Here is a 12,053-nt window from a genome sequence, read left to right as displayed (position 1 = left end):
CCCAGCCACGGGTCCCCGTGGGGAGCCACCGGGGATGGTGGGGTGGTGGGCTTCTGCAGGTCAAGATATGCCGAGGGTCTGGAGGGGCCCGGCCACCCTGCGGGAGCTTCGTGTCTGTGAGTAGAACCCCGGGGTCAGCGGGGACCCCGTGCTGCCCTGACCGGCCCTGTTCACTGCGTCTCCCCCAGGTGTCCGGCAGTTCAGCGACGACATCAAGCAGATGACGGGGCAGCGGCCCAGCCTGTACTGGCGGCTGTGCTGGAAGCTGGTCAGCCCCTGCTTCCTCCTGGTAAGGGACCCCCGCTGCATGCCCCTCCCTCCTCTGCCCCCTGCCCCGCGCCCACCCCGAGGTCCAGCACTGACTTGGGTCACCCCTGAGTGAAGGGAAAGCCCTGCAGGTCCGGGGCAGGGCAGGCCGCTAAATGCCACTTTGAGACGAGGGTCACCATGGCTGGACCAGTAGGGTCTCAGGACTCGGCCAGGAAGGGCTGGCTGGGACCTAAACTGACCTCTGGTCTCCTGAGAGTGTCTCCCTGTTCCCCCCTAGATCCCCCGAGAAAACCTCACGCATGATCCCAAGTGGTCAGGGACCCCCCAGTAAGGTCCGAGTGAGCCTGCACTCAGGCCACACCTGTGCTGGGGGGGAGTTGGTCCAGGTGGTCCCCACACTTCTGCGACGTCGAGACGGAATTTAGACCTTCCAGGCTGGGGTCACCAAATCAAGGCCCCTGGCCGGGTCCCCGTGGACAGGGTTTCCCTGGGACACGGCCACTCGCACTCACCTGCAGGTCGTCTGCAGCTGTTTCCATACCACAGCCACAGAGACCAGGGCGGCTCGCGGAGCCAGAGCCGTGCGGCCTGGTCTGTACCGTGGCCTCGGCGGCTGCAGGGGCTGGGCCAGGCCCGAGCAGAGTCTCGCAAGCTGCTCACAGAGAGCAGCACCTCCCCCAGGTCCAGCAGCCGCGGGGGCCACGCCTGGCGCCGGGCCACTGACTCAGGCCCGACCCCTCCTGGACTGACCCCAGGGCTAGTCCCAGGGGTCCGCAGGGCCCTGCGTGTGTGGGGACCCCTGGTTACCTACGCTCGGCAGAGGGATTCTGAGCACCCGAGTGCAGGCGCCGGGGGTGTCGGAACGAGACGAGAGAGGGGCCCTGTCCTGGCAGCTGGCAGCAATGACACGCAGCGCAGCGGTGTGGCCGTGCGTGAGTGCCCGAGCCCCGTTCACGGCGCGTCACTGAGCAGTCTGTGAAGGGGACTCGGAGGGAGAAGTGAGGACATCCCTGCTGGGAAACCAAGCACAGGCCCTGCCGCTGCCTCTTGCTGCTCCGCCCTGAGCCTGCCCCGCAGGGCGCGACCCTCGCGGCCCCTGACCCTTCCGTGTCTGTTGTTTCAGTTCGTGGTCGTGGTCAGTATCGTGACCTTCAGGCCCCCCCACTACGGAGCCTACGTCTTCCCCACCTGGGCCAATGCACTGGGCTGGGTCATCGCCACGTCCTCCATGGCGATGGTGCCCATTTACGCGGCCTACAAGTTCTGCAGCCTGCCCGGGTCCTTCCGAGAGGTGGGTGTCGGGTGGCCTCACCCCCCCAGGGAGATGCCGGACAGGCGCAGGGTGTCCATGCCCAGGGGGTGTCCACACCCAGGGGGTGTCCCCGCCTGGCTCTCCCCCCAGGAGGAGGCTGGAGGTGATGGCCACCACGATGGGGAGACGGGAGAGGGGCTTGTGTGTGTCCACACGTGTGTCTGTGACCGTGTGTGTGCATGTCTGTGTATGCTTGTGTGTCTGTGTCTCTGTGTCTGTGTGTGTGCATTTGTGTACGTATGTACATCGATATGTGCATGTGTGTCAGTGTGTCTGCCTGCATCTGTGTGTGTATGTGCCTGTGCGTATGTCCACCGTGTCCGTGTATGTGAGTGTGTGTGCTGTGTGTGCATGTGTGCTTATGTGTGTGTCTGAGTCTGTGTGTGTGCCTGTCTGTGTGCCCACCTGTGTCTGGATGTATTTATTTGTGTAGGAGTGTGTGTGTGCGTGTGCCATCTGAGAGCAGAATTGGGGTGACCCGTGTGCCCTCCAGGGTCCCAGCCCCGCTGGCCGAGCAGGGACAGCTCTGGGGCCTCCCCCGCCGCAGGTTCCCTTCTCTGCCTCGGTTCTGCCCTTCACGTGAGGAGGGCAGGGGAGCCGTCCCCCCTGTGGCAGCCTGGCTCTGTGGTTCCGGGAAGACAGGAGGACACATCGTTCTTGGAAGGAACGTCCCTCCCCGAGAAGCCACCGCTGGGGTTCACAGAAGCCCCTCTGTGCTCGAATCCCGCAGTCTTTCTTGGAAGCAGTGCCGCGGCCCGTCTCTGCCCCCGACGGGGTCCAGGGATCCGCCTGGGGGCCACACAGTGTCCCCTGGGCTCGCACGTGCAGCAGGTGCCCCCAGGCTGGCTTGCGCTGGTCCCCCGCAGTCAGCCGGGCCGGGGCCTCCAGCGGGCACAGCAGTGTGGCCAGGCTGCCAGCCCTCGGGCTGCGGGGCCTCTCCTGGGGGCGGGGGCCTGGGGCTGCCATGGCTCCAGGAAAGCCCAGGGGATCCCGCTGTGGACACCCCGCTATGGTCCCACCCGCTGACCTACAGACCCCGCCCAGGGAGAGCGTGTGGCCGGGCAGTCCCGCTGGGGGGTTGGCCCCTCTGGGTGTCCAAGACAGACTTGGGAGGAGGGGCCCCGGTGAGCATGGATGGGGGGTCTGCGGCAGCCATGTGGGTAGGGCCACACCGGGGAGGGGACACCTGGCCTCCCCCAGAGACAGGGGTCCCCAGGCCCGAGTGTGAGCTCCTGGGAGATGCCGCCTGCTCAAAGAGGCCTGGTGACTTCCAGCACCCAGGCCCCGCCCTCCCCGGGAGCCATGGCAGGTGGTGGAGGGAAGGCAGGCCAGAGTCGGGGGCTGGAATGTGGCAGACAGCAAGGCCCTGGAACCTGTGAGCTACGCCCAGGCCTGGCGCTCTGTCTCAGAGCCCCCCACACGCTGCTCAGAGACAAAGCACATCCAGGACCACTTTTATTTCAAGTGGGGTTTGATGATTGATTTTCCACCCCGCGCTGGAGGACCGTGAGCTTCCCAGTCTGCCTGCGTGTTGGCCCCAAGGGGAGCCCGCTCACCCCAGGGCTGTGGGCCGGGCACTGGGGTGAGCACTGGCCCCAACTGTGTCCTTCTCTTGTAGAAGCTGGCCTACGCCATTACGCCCGAGAAGGACCGAGAGCTGGTGGACAGAGGGGAGGTGCGCCAGTTCACGGTGAGGTCGCTGTCCCCACGGGGCCCCAGCAGGAGAATCCAGAATGACCCCAAGAGCAGTGTCCTTGTCCTCAGCTGCTGCTGCAGCGCTCAGAGCTCGGAGGCTGCGCGTAGACAGCTCTCATTCCCTCAGTCAGCACGCGCTCCGTGAGCACGCGTGCCACGCGGTCCTGGGAGCCCGGCGCTGAGGACGGGCGGCTCACGGGCAGTCGGTGTCGGTGCAGAAGGAGTGAGGAAGGCGGGGGTGCATTCGTGGGGGCCCCGGGAGGTGCATCTGCACAGGCACCTGCATGAGGGAGGGGTCTCTGCAAAGACGAAGATCTGAGCGAGTTTGAGGACCGGCAGGAGACGTGAGGGAGACGGTGGAGACCGGCTGGGGGCCTGGAGCCACCCAGGAGTGGAGGCGGGAAGGTGTGGCCTCGGGTGGCCCTGGGGCCAGTGGAATGCCATCGGGACCCCGGGGGATCAGAAGAGGCTCCGTGAGACAGTGGTCACGCCAGGCCTTCCTGCTCTTACCTGGGGAACACCCGAGCGCGTGTGCACGTCCTCTAGGGACTCACACAGCACCCAGCAAGCTCGACTGTAGGCGGGTGGGCCGGGCAGGCATGTGGCGCTTAGAGTCCAACTCCGTGAGGGCAGACAAGGCCGTGGTGGGGAGGACGCCTGGGCCCCATCCCATGTCATGCCACGTCAGGGACCATGGAAGCAGTCCTCCCGAGTGGGGGTCTGGTGAGGACCTGTGTGTGGCACTGGGAGTGTGGACAGAGGTGGAGGAAGGTGGGGTGGTGAAGACAGGCCAGGACGCAGCACGGAACAAATGGCGGAGGGGGAGGTTGTGAGAGTGGCAGCCGGGGCCTCCAAACCACTGGCGCACAGCTGCCCCTGCCCCCCTCCCCGCAAGTCCCCCGCCTCCCTGCTCCGCCCTCCGCACCCTCTTCTCTGCCCTCCCAGTCGCGCACTGTTGCTGACACAAGAGGGGTGTGCGGCCCCCAAGCCTACCTGTCTGAGGGCCCAGCCCTTCCCGGCTGGCCTCCCCCAGCTCAGTCGGAGCCTCTCGTCTCTGACTCCCCTTTCCCAGGGTCTCGCACTGTGTCCAGCATTTCGTCAGTCCTCGCCAACGCCCAGCTTCGAGGCTGTGCAGGATTCTCACTTTCCAGCTCACTAATCACAGCTCCTATTTTTGTTTCTTTCTTCTACTTTCCTTGGATCTATTCTGTTATATTTTTGCTTATTTTTTAATTTGGACCTTAGAGCATTAATTTTCAACCTTTATTCTTTTCTAACACAAACATTCAAGGCTATGAATTTCCCTCAAAATACCCCATCTGCTGCATTCCACAATATTTTACATAGTATTTTCTTTATCTTTTAGTTCTAAATATATTTTAATTTCCATTGTGATTTCTTTGATTCATAACTTGCTTAGAAGTCTGCTTTTAAATTTCCAAAAACATAGAGGTGTTTTGTTTATCTTTTGTTATTAATTTTTAAGTTAATTGCATTGTGCTCAGACATAGATATATCTGTTCTTTGAAATGTATTGAGACTTCTCCATGGCTTTGTACCTCATCAACTTTTGATAAATGTAACACGTGTCTTTCGGATGAATGTGAATGCTCTAATGTCTACACGCAATTCTGCTTCTGCCCATGTGGTTGGCTTGCATATCATGTTGCCCAAATCTTCTACATTTTGTCAAACTTGCGTCTGCTTGGCTGTTAGTGATTGGGGATGTTCGTGGCATATTCTCCCTTAGAGCATATTTGTCCATTTCTCCCTGTAGTTCTATCAGGTTTTGCCTCATAGGGCCTGCAGCTGTTCTCTAAGGTGGACACACGTCTAGAAAGATCCTCTCCCCAGTGAGGATTTTGCTCTTAGAGTCCACTTCGTCCAAGATGAATATAGCTGCACCAGGAGTCTTTCCAGTTTGCCTGAAATGTCTTTTGCAATCTGTTAGCTGTCAGCTTTGCAGTGATCTTAGGATTTAGGTGTCTTTTGCAAATGTAGCATGCACTGAGAATTTTTTCTCTTGACAATTGGCAGATTAATCCATTTACATTTGTTGTGATTATGGATATATTTGAATTTGATTCTATTACATTTCGATTCTATTTGTCACATTTTTAATGTGTATTTTTCTCTTTTATTGCCTCTTTATCAAGTGATTTTTTTTGGCTTGTTTTCATATTCTTATTTTTGTTTACTTCTCTCTACTTGTTTGAAACTTACTCACTTTATTCTTTGCTTTTAGAGTTACCCTTGATGTGGTACCGTACAAATTTCACTTAAAGTCTAAAGTTAAGTAATATCTCAACTCCCATTCTGAATATGACAAGGATTTGAACCTTCCTCCTACTGCTTAGTATTTCTCTTTTTAACCCACAAATTAGGCACTATTGTTGCCTTTGTTTTTATTTTTATTTTGTGTAGACTATGCTCCTTGGATTAGTAAACATGTTTGGTGTTAGGTGGCTCATCATACTTTTGGGCATACACATTTTTCCTTCTAGGATCATTTTCTTGCCTTTCAAAAAACATCCCTCAGACATTCCTTTAAAGAGGTCTGGTGACGGACTCCCTCACTTCTGTGCCTCTGTGACCATCTCCACGCTGCCCCGGACCATGGACGTGTCCGTGGACTCACAGCCTGGGGTGGCAGCGACTGCTCAGCACGTGGAGACATCAGTGCCGTCCCCTGCTGTCCCCTGCTGTCCCCTGCCGTCCCGAGACGTGCCCTGCCCCCACACACTGCGTTCCTCTGCCTGTGGCGCTGCAGGTTTACTGTGACCTTCGGCTTCTCTTTCTTCATCTTCCTGAGCTACGTTGTGTGTCCAGGATCCGTGGATTCACATTTTTGTCAGCTCTGTGACTTGCAGCCACACCTTTAAATATCACCGTTTCCCTCTCCGTGTCATTCCTGCTGGGCCCTGGCGTGTCTGCTGTGCCGCGTCCCCTCCGATCTCTCGCCTCACTTAGGTTTTCTTTGAATCTGAACCACAGGCACAGCTGAACGCCCCCTCTTGTCGGCAGTGCCTGCGAGCTCGTGTTTGCATCTGTCTGCACAACAAAACATGTCCTTGAGCACCGGCCACGTGGGACGAGACACGGTGGCAACTCCCGTGTCTCCCTGCCGGCCCCGCCCGCCTGCCCCGGAGTAAATCTCCCTCATCGGCGCTGGCCCTCCCCGGCCCTTTCACTGCACAGCTTTGTTGCATCTCGCGCATCACGCCTGTCCCTCTGGAAGCTCATCTTGGATCTTTTCATATCTTTCATGTCTTTACTTAACTTTTTGAACATAGGACAGTTAGAATAATTGTGCTGATTTTCACATTTGCGTCAGTTCAGGTCAGTTTCGGCTGATTGGCTTTTCTCACTGGGAATTGTGTTGATATTTTATGTGTCTTTGCCTGGCAATTTCCAGTTAGTTGTGTGTCAGATGTTGCGGGTTTTACCTTCATCAACGCTGGATACTTTGTGTCCCCTTAAATATTCGTGGGCTCCGTGCTGGACGCAGCTCCGTCACATCCGAGCAGCCTGGTCCCGTGGGGTCCTGCGTGTCGAGGCTTGCAGGTGGCACCCGAGTCGGACTCAGTGTGGCTGATCGTCCCCCAATGAAGCAAGACCCTTGTGAGCACACCACGCGATGCCCCGCAAGCCACGCGGCTGCCCAGCCGGCTGGCGGGAGCGGGGGCTGTGCCTGGCCCTGCGCGGGCTTCAGAGGTTTCCCCTCTGGTCCTGTCAGCCCGCGGGTCCTGCACGGCTGTTCCGGGTCTTCTTTCTGTGTGGCTGTCCCCCCTCTGGTCCTCTGTCCTTCAAAATCCAGCCACCTCAGTCTCCCCAACCCCCATCTCCAGCCCCTCAACTCGGGGAGTCCATGGGCTCCACCTGGGCCCCCCTCCTGTGCTACATCTTGAGCCCCCAGAGCGGCGGGCGGGCAGCTGGGTGGCCGTCCTCGTTCATTTCTCTCAGGGGCCCCTGACCTCTGCCGTCCGGTGTCCGTGTCTCGAACGCTGTTGGGCACACGTGCTTTGCACCTGGGTTGTTCTAGACAGCGAATTCGGTCCCTGCTGCTCCATCTTGCCCGGATCATCTTTGCGCATCACTGCACGGCTGCCGTCACCCTCCCGCCCACTGCGCATCCTCTGTCGGGTGAACAGACACACCTGAGCTAGTTCCCGACTCTCACCCCCTTTACTGTGACACGCTTTGTTGTCACTTCATCTCTGGAAGGCGTGTTTGGTCTGCCTGTTCCGTGTGAAATGCACGTCACCGCCATTTGCATGCGGCACCTTCACACATCCCGTGTGCGGCCGCCCTACGATCTAGCTGTGCGACGTCTCTGGCCCTTGGGGTCACGTGAAGTCTGGCCGCTGTCTAGTGTTTCTGGTCTGCTTTATCTGGGAGTTTATAGGTTGGTCTTAATCTGGGGGGAATCTGGGAGTCCCCCGAACGCACCTCCCCCCAGAGAGGGTCACTTTTTGCTCCTGTCCGCAGCCAGGGCGGTGGACCACAGGGCTGGGGCTGAGCTGAAGTGGGGCCGTCACCCGGAGCTGCTGTTCCGGGGCTGTGAGCCCTGGCCCCTCCCGGCTGTGTCCCCGGTCAGGCCCTGCCCACGGGCCCCCTTCACTGCACCCCACTCCCCACCCGGCCTCCACCTGTGCTGGCACCGCCCGCGGCTGCTGAGGCCCCCTGCGGCCCCCGCCCACGGCGCGGTTTGTGCTGCCCAGGCCAGAGGAAGCCCCTGCAGGCTCCCCCGGTGCACTGGCCTGAAGAGCCCTGTCGTGTGGCCAGCGGTCACTCAGCTGCTTCCCGTCTCTGGTGCGGCTGTGTCGGAAGCAAGCCCTGCGTGCCCTTGTCTTGAAAATGCTTGTAAAACCCAGTTCTTGCCATTTAATGTCACCAAATGGCTTGTGCTCAAAAATAGGCCGCACTAACAGCTGCATGATGGCAGGCGGTGACATTTGCCGACGTCTAAATGCTGCTCTTGTGCGTCTCGTCAGTCCCCGGCTCAGTGCGGCCGCTGCGCCCCACGCGGGGTCACACGGAGCCAGGTGCCGCTGCACACGCGAAGGGCAGGGAGGGGACAGCGCTCGGTCACGTGGGAGCTGGCGGGCGTGGTCTGGAACCAGCCTGGCGTCTCCCTGGCCCCACAGCTGATCTCTAACAGGCCCTGGGGCCACCGTGGCCACTGTGGCCGTGCGCTGGCCAGGGCGCTGGCCGTGGTGCAGACACCCTCTCACAGCTTCTCTTTGTCAAGTCGTGGTGTCTTTATGGGAGTTTAAATCGGGCATCGGGCGCCCTCAGGAGCGCGTTGGCCTGCGCCCTCCGCGAGCTTCCCCGTGGGCGAGTGTCCCCGTGGGCGAGTGTCCCCATGGGCGAGCATCCCCGTGGGCGAGTGTCCCGTGGGCGAGCTTCCCCGTGGGCGAGTGTCCCGTGGGCGAGTGTCCCGTGGGCGAGCTTCCCCGTGGGCGAGCGTCCCCGTGGGCGAGCTTCCCCGTGGGCGAGTGTCCCCGTGGGCGAGCGTCCCGTGGGCGAGCGTCCCCGTGGGCGAGCGTCCCGTGGGCGAGCGTCCCCGTGGGCGAGCGTCCCCGTGGGCGAGCGTCCCCGTGGGCGAGCGTCCCGTGGGCGAGCGTCCCCGTGGGCGAGCGTCCCGTGGGCGAGCGTCCCCGTGGGCGAGCGTCCCGTGGGCGAGCGTCCCCGTGGGCGAGCGTCCCGTGGGCGAGCGTCCCCGTGGGCGAGCGTCCCCGTGGGCGAGCGTCCCCGTGGGCGAGTGTCCGTCACCACCAAGGCCGCTGAGCCACAGGACGGGTGTCGGTGGCCGAGGAGCCGCCTCTGTCCACGCAGCTGCTGTCTCCAGTTCTGATGAAACCTGTTTTCTTTCAGCTCCGCCACTGGCTCTTGGTGTAGCTGGAGCGGGAGGAGGCCCCCAGGGGCATCTCGCTGCGGGAGAAGCTCGAACAAAGAAGGGGCCTGCGTTTCCAGAGCGAGGATGGCTACCGGGTACCGCTGCTCTCACCTCCGCTTCACTGAAAAACAAACAGGGCGTGAGGCTTTTATCTTCCGACTGTTTACACCCTTTTCGTGCCACGCTTGATGCCTCGCTGTGTCCGTCCTGTTCTGTGTGTGCGAGGCCGCTCCCTCCCCGACTCCGTGGCCACGCTGGGCACAGGCCTGGCTGCCACCTGTGTTCTGAGGAGGCCACGTCCTGTACATACGCTGTGCCGAGAACCCCTGTGCTCACAGTTGCTTCCTGCGTCATTTATTTTGCTCATGTTAAGAAAGCCAAGTATCCTATTTTGTGCAGTTGTGCAGAAGGTGAAATGGAAGAAACCACTAATACGTGCAAAGTCCCTTCCCGTCGCTCGGCTCCGTGGACCAGCGTGGGCTGCCTCCGTCCTGCCTGCGTGGGCTCTCCCGGTCGCCGTGGACGCCCAGGCCGCAGGAGAAAGCGCGCTCCAAACGGAGTGTGTCTCTTCCCCGCGACACACACGGCCGCCTGGGCAGGCAGCCTGGAGACCGCCCTGCTCGGCCTGGAGCCAGGAATTTGGGAAAGACCCCCCGGGATTTTATTTCTCTCAGATGCACGTCGCTTCAAGAATGCTTTCTACATTAGGGGGTGGCTTTTTAAATCTTGCCACCTGTGAGCCACACCAAATCCAAGATGGCAAAGTGGGCTTCTGCCGCCCGCGTGCTGACGCTGCCCTCTTGCCTGCAAGGACTTTCAGCCCCGCCACGCGGCGACCGGCGGTGAGAGCCGCTGTCTGTGCACCTTCCCTGCCCGGAGGGAAGACTGGGAGCGGCCGTTGGGATCCCTGGCCCGCAGCCCGGGGGGCCAGTCTCCGCTGCCCTTGCACGTGGCCGCAGGTACAAGGGACGGGAATTCCACGCTGGCGGGAGAACGTCGGCCTGTTGCTGCAAGGTCGTCTGCGGCTGCCGCTGAGCGAGGAGGGCTCACTACGTCCACGTGACCCGTGGCAGGACAGCCATCGCTGTCGCCGAGAATGACTCGTGTAGAAACCAGGTGGGGTCCACGTCTACGTCTCCGTAGTCAGTATCTCCTGTGGGTCCTCGTGGACAATAAAAGAAATCTGTGTTGGAAAAGTGACCTCGGCCTCCTTGCCCCGTTTGTGCTGGGCCCAGCCCAGTGGCCACGCGGAGGAAGGTGTCAGCTGCCCTGGTCCCTCCTGCACCTGGCACTGACCTCCTGGCTCCCCATCGGGCCTCCCCCAAAGCCCAGAGCAGGTGCACCCAGGGCAGGTGCACCCAGGGGGCAGATGTGCTGGGTGTGGCCCTGACACCACCTGGGGCCACGTCCTGCAGGTTCCCGTGGAAGCGTCTGGACCTGCTTCGTTTGCCACCCGCTTGCTTGGGCAGAACCCAGTGCCTCCCGGCTGCCTCCCTGTGGGCGGCCCACGCACCCAGACTCCAGCCACACCACCCGACCACCGTCACTGCCCAGCCCACAGTGTCCCACGTGGCTCCAAGGGTCTCTCATCCACTCTGGGGCCAAAGGGTCCTTTGAGATGCTGATAGGACAGGTCCAGCCAGAGGACACCCCCATGGTCAGGAAGCCCCGTGGTCAGGAAGCCCCCGTGGTCAGGAAGCCCCAGTAGTCAGGAAGCCCCCGTGGTCAGGAAGCCCCGTGGTCAGGAAGCCCCCGTGGTCAGGAAGCCCCCGTGGTCAGGAAGCCCCAGTGGTCAGGAAGCCCCCGTGGTCAGGAAGCCCCCGTGGTCAGGAAGCCCCAGTGGTCAGGAAGCCCCCGTGGTCAGGAAGCCCCAGTGGTCAGGAAGCCCCAGTGGTCAGGAAGTCCCCGTGGTCAGGAAGCCCCCGTGGTCAGGAAGCCCCCGTGGTCAGGAAGCCCCGTGGTCAGGAAGCCCCCGTGGTCAGGAAGCCCCCGTGGTCAGGAAGCCCCGTGGTCAGGAAGCCCCAGTGGTCAGGAAGCCCCCGTGGTCAGGAAGCCCCGTGGTCAGGAAGCCCACGTGGTCAGGAAGCCCCAGTGGTCAGGAAGCCCCATTGGTCAGGAAGTCCCCGTGGTCAGGAAGCCCCCGTGGTCAGGAAGCCCCAGTGGTCAGGAAGTCCCCGTGGTCAGGAAGCCCCCGTGGTCAGGAAGCCCCGTGGTCAGGAAGCCCCCGTGGTCAGGAAGCCCCCGTGGTCAGGAAGCCCCAGTGGTCAGGAAGCCCCAGTGGTCAGGAAGTCCCCGTGGTCAGGAAGCCCCAGTGGTCAGGAAGCCCCAGTAGTCAGGAAGTCCCCGTGGTCAGGAAGCCCCCGTGGTCAGGAAGCCCTAACCAATGCCCATAACAGGACTCATGGCAGGACAGCCCCCCCAGCCCTGCTCCCTACCAGGGTGTCTCTCCGGCACCCCCATATTGAGGGCTCCACACTGCACCCCTGCACGACTCTCGTCCCAGGTCCCCAGAAGGACATCACTGCTTCGCCCTGTGGGTCGGGGTCACTGTGGACTGAGCCCTGAGGACACTGAGCTTCCGGGGCACCTGTGCCACGGCCATGATTGGCAGGTCAGCCGCGTGGGGACGAGGGGCTGGGAAAGAACCAGCCGAGGCCACAGGGTGCTGGTCAGCTGAGGGGCCCCCGCCAGCCCCGAGCAAAGCCAGAGGTGCAGCGGCCGGGGTGGGGGGTCCTGAGCACAGTCGTGAACCTCTCGGGAGCACGCGCCGCGGACGGCGCCCGAGGAGGGAGCAGCCACCGCACACCCCAGCCGCACCAGCCCAGCTGTGTGGCTGCCCGCAGCCCACGGGCTCCACAGGCCACCAGAACGGCACCG

General features: G+C 61.4%; 1 protein-coding gene across 1 annotated transcript in view; it reads left to right on the top strand.

The window, feature by feature from the left end:
• The window catches only part of SLC6A3 (solute carrier family 6 member 3), a 36,160-nt gene extending 26,943 nt beyond the window's left edge, over positions 1 to 9,217 (top strand). The window contains exons 11-14 of the mRNA XM_069492386.1: positions 189 to 289; positions 1,394 to 1,561; positions 3,201 to 3,272; positions 9,155 to 9,217. Coding sequence (XP_069348487.1) covers positions 189 to 289; positions 1,394 to 1,561; positions 3,201 to 3,272; positions 9,155 to 9,178 — 365 coding nt within the window. The 3' untranslated portion in view covers positions 9,179 to 9,217. The remainder of the gene's footprint in view (positions 1 to 188; positions 290 to 1,393; positions 1,562 to 3,200; positions 3,273 to 9,154) is intronic.
• Positions 9,218 to 12,053: the final 2,836 nt, after the last annotated feature.

Source organism: Eulemur rufifrons, chromosome 17 (genome assembly GCF_041146395.1).
Source record: "Eulemur rufifrons isolate Redbay chromosome 17, OSU_ERuf_1, whole genome shotgun sequence".
NCBI classification, from domain to species: Eukaryota; Metazoa; Chordata; class Mammalia; order Primates; family Lemuridae; genus Eulemur; species Eulemur rufifrons.
Note: the sequence above shows the minus strand (reverse complement) of the source record. Positions and strands in the feature narration are given on the sequence as shown.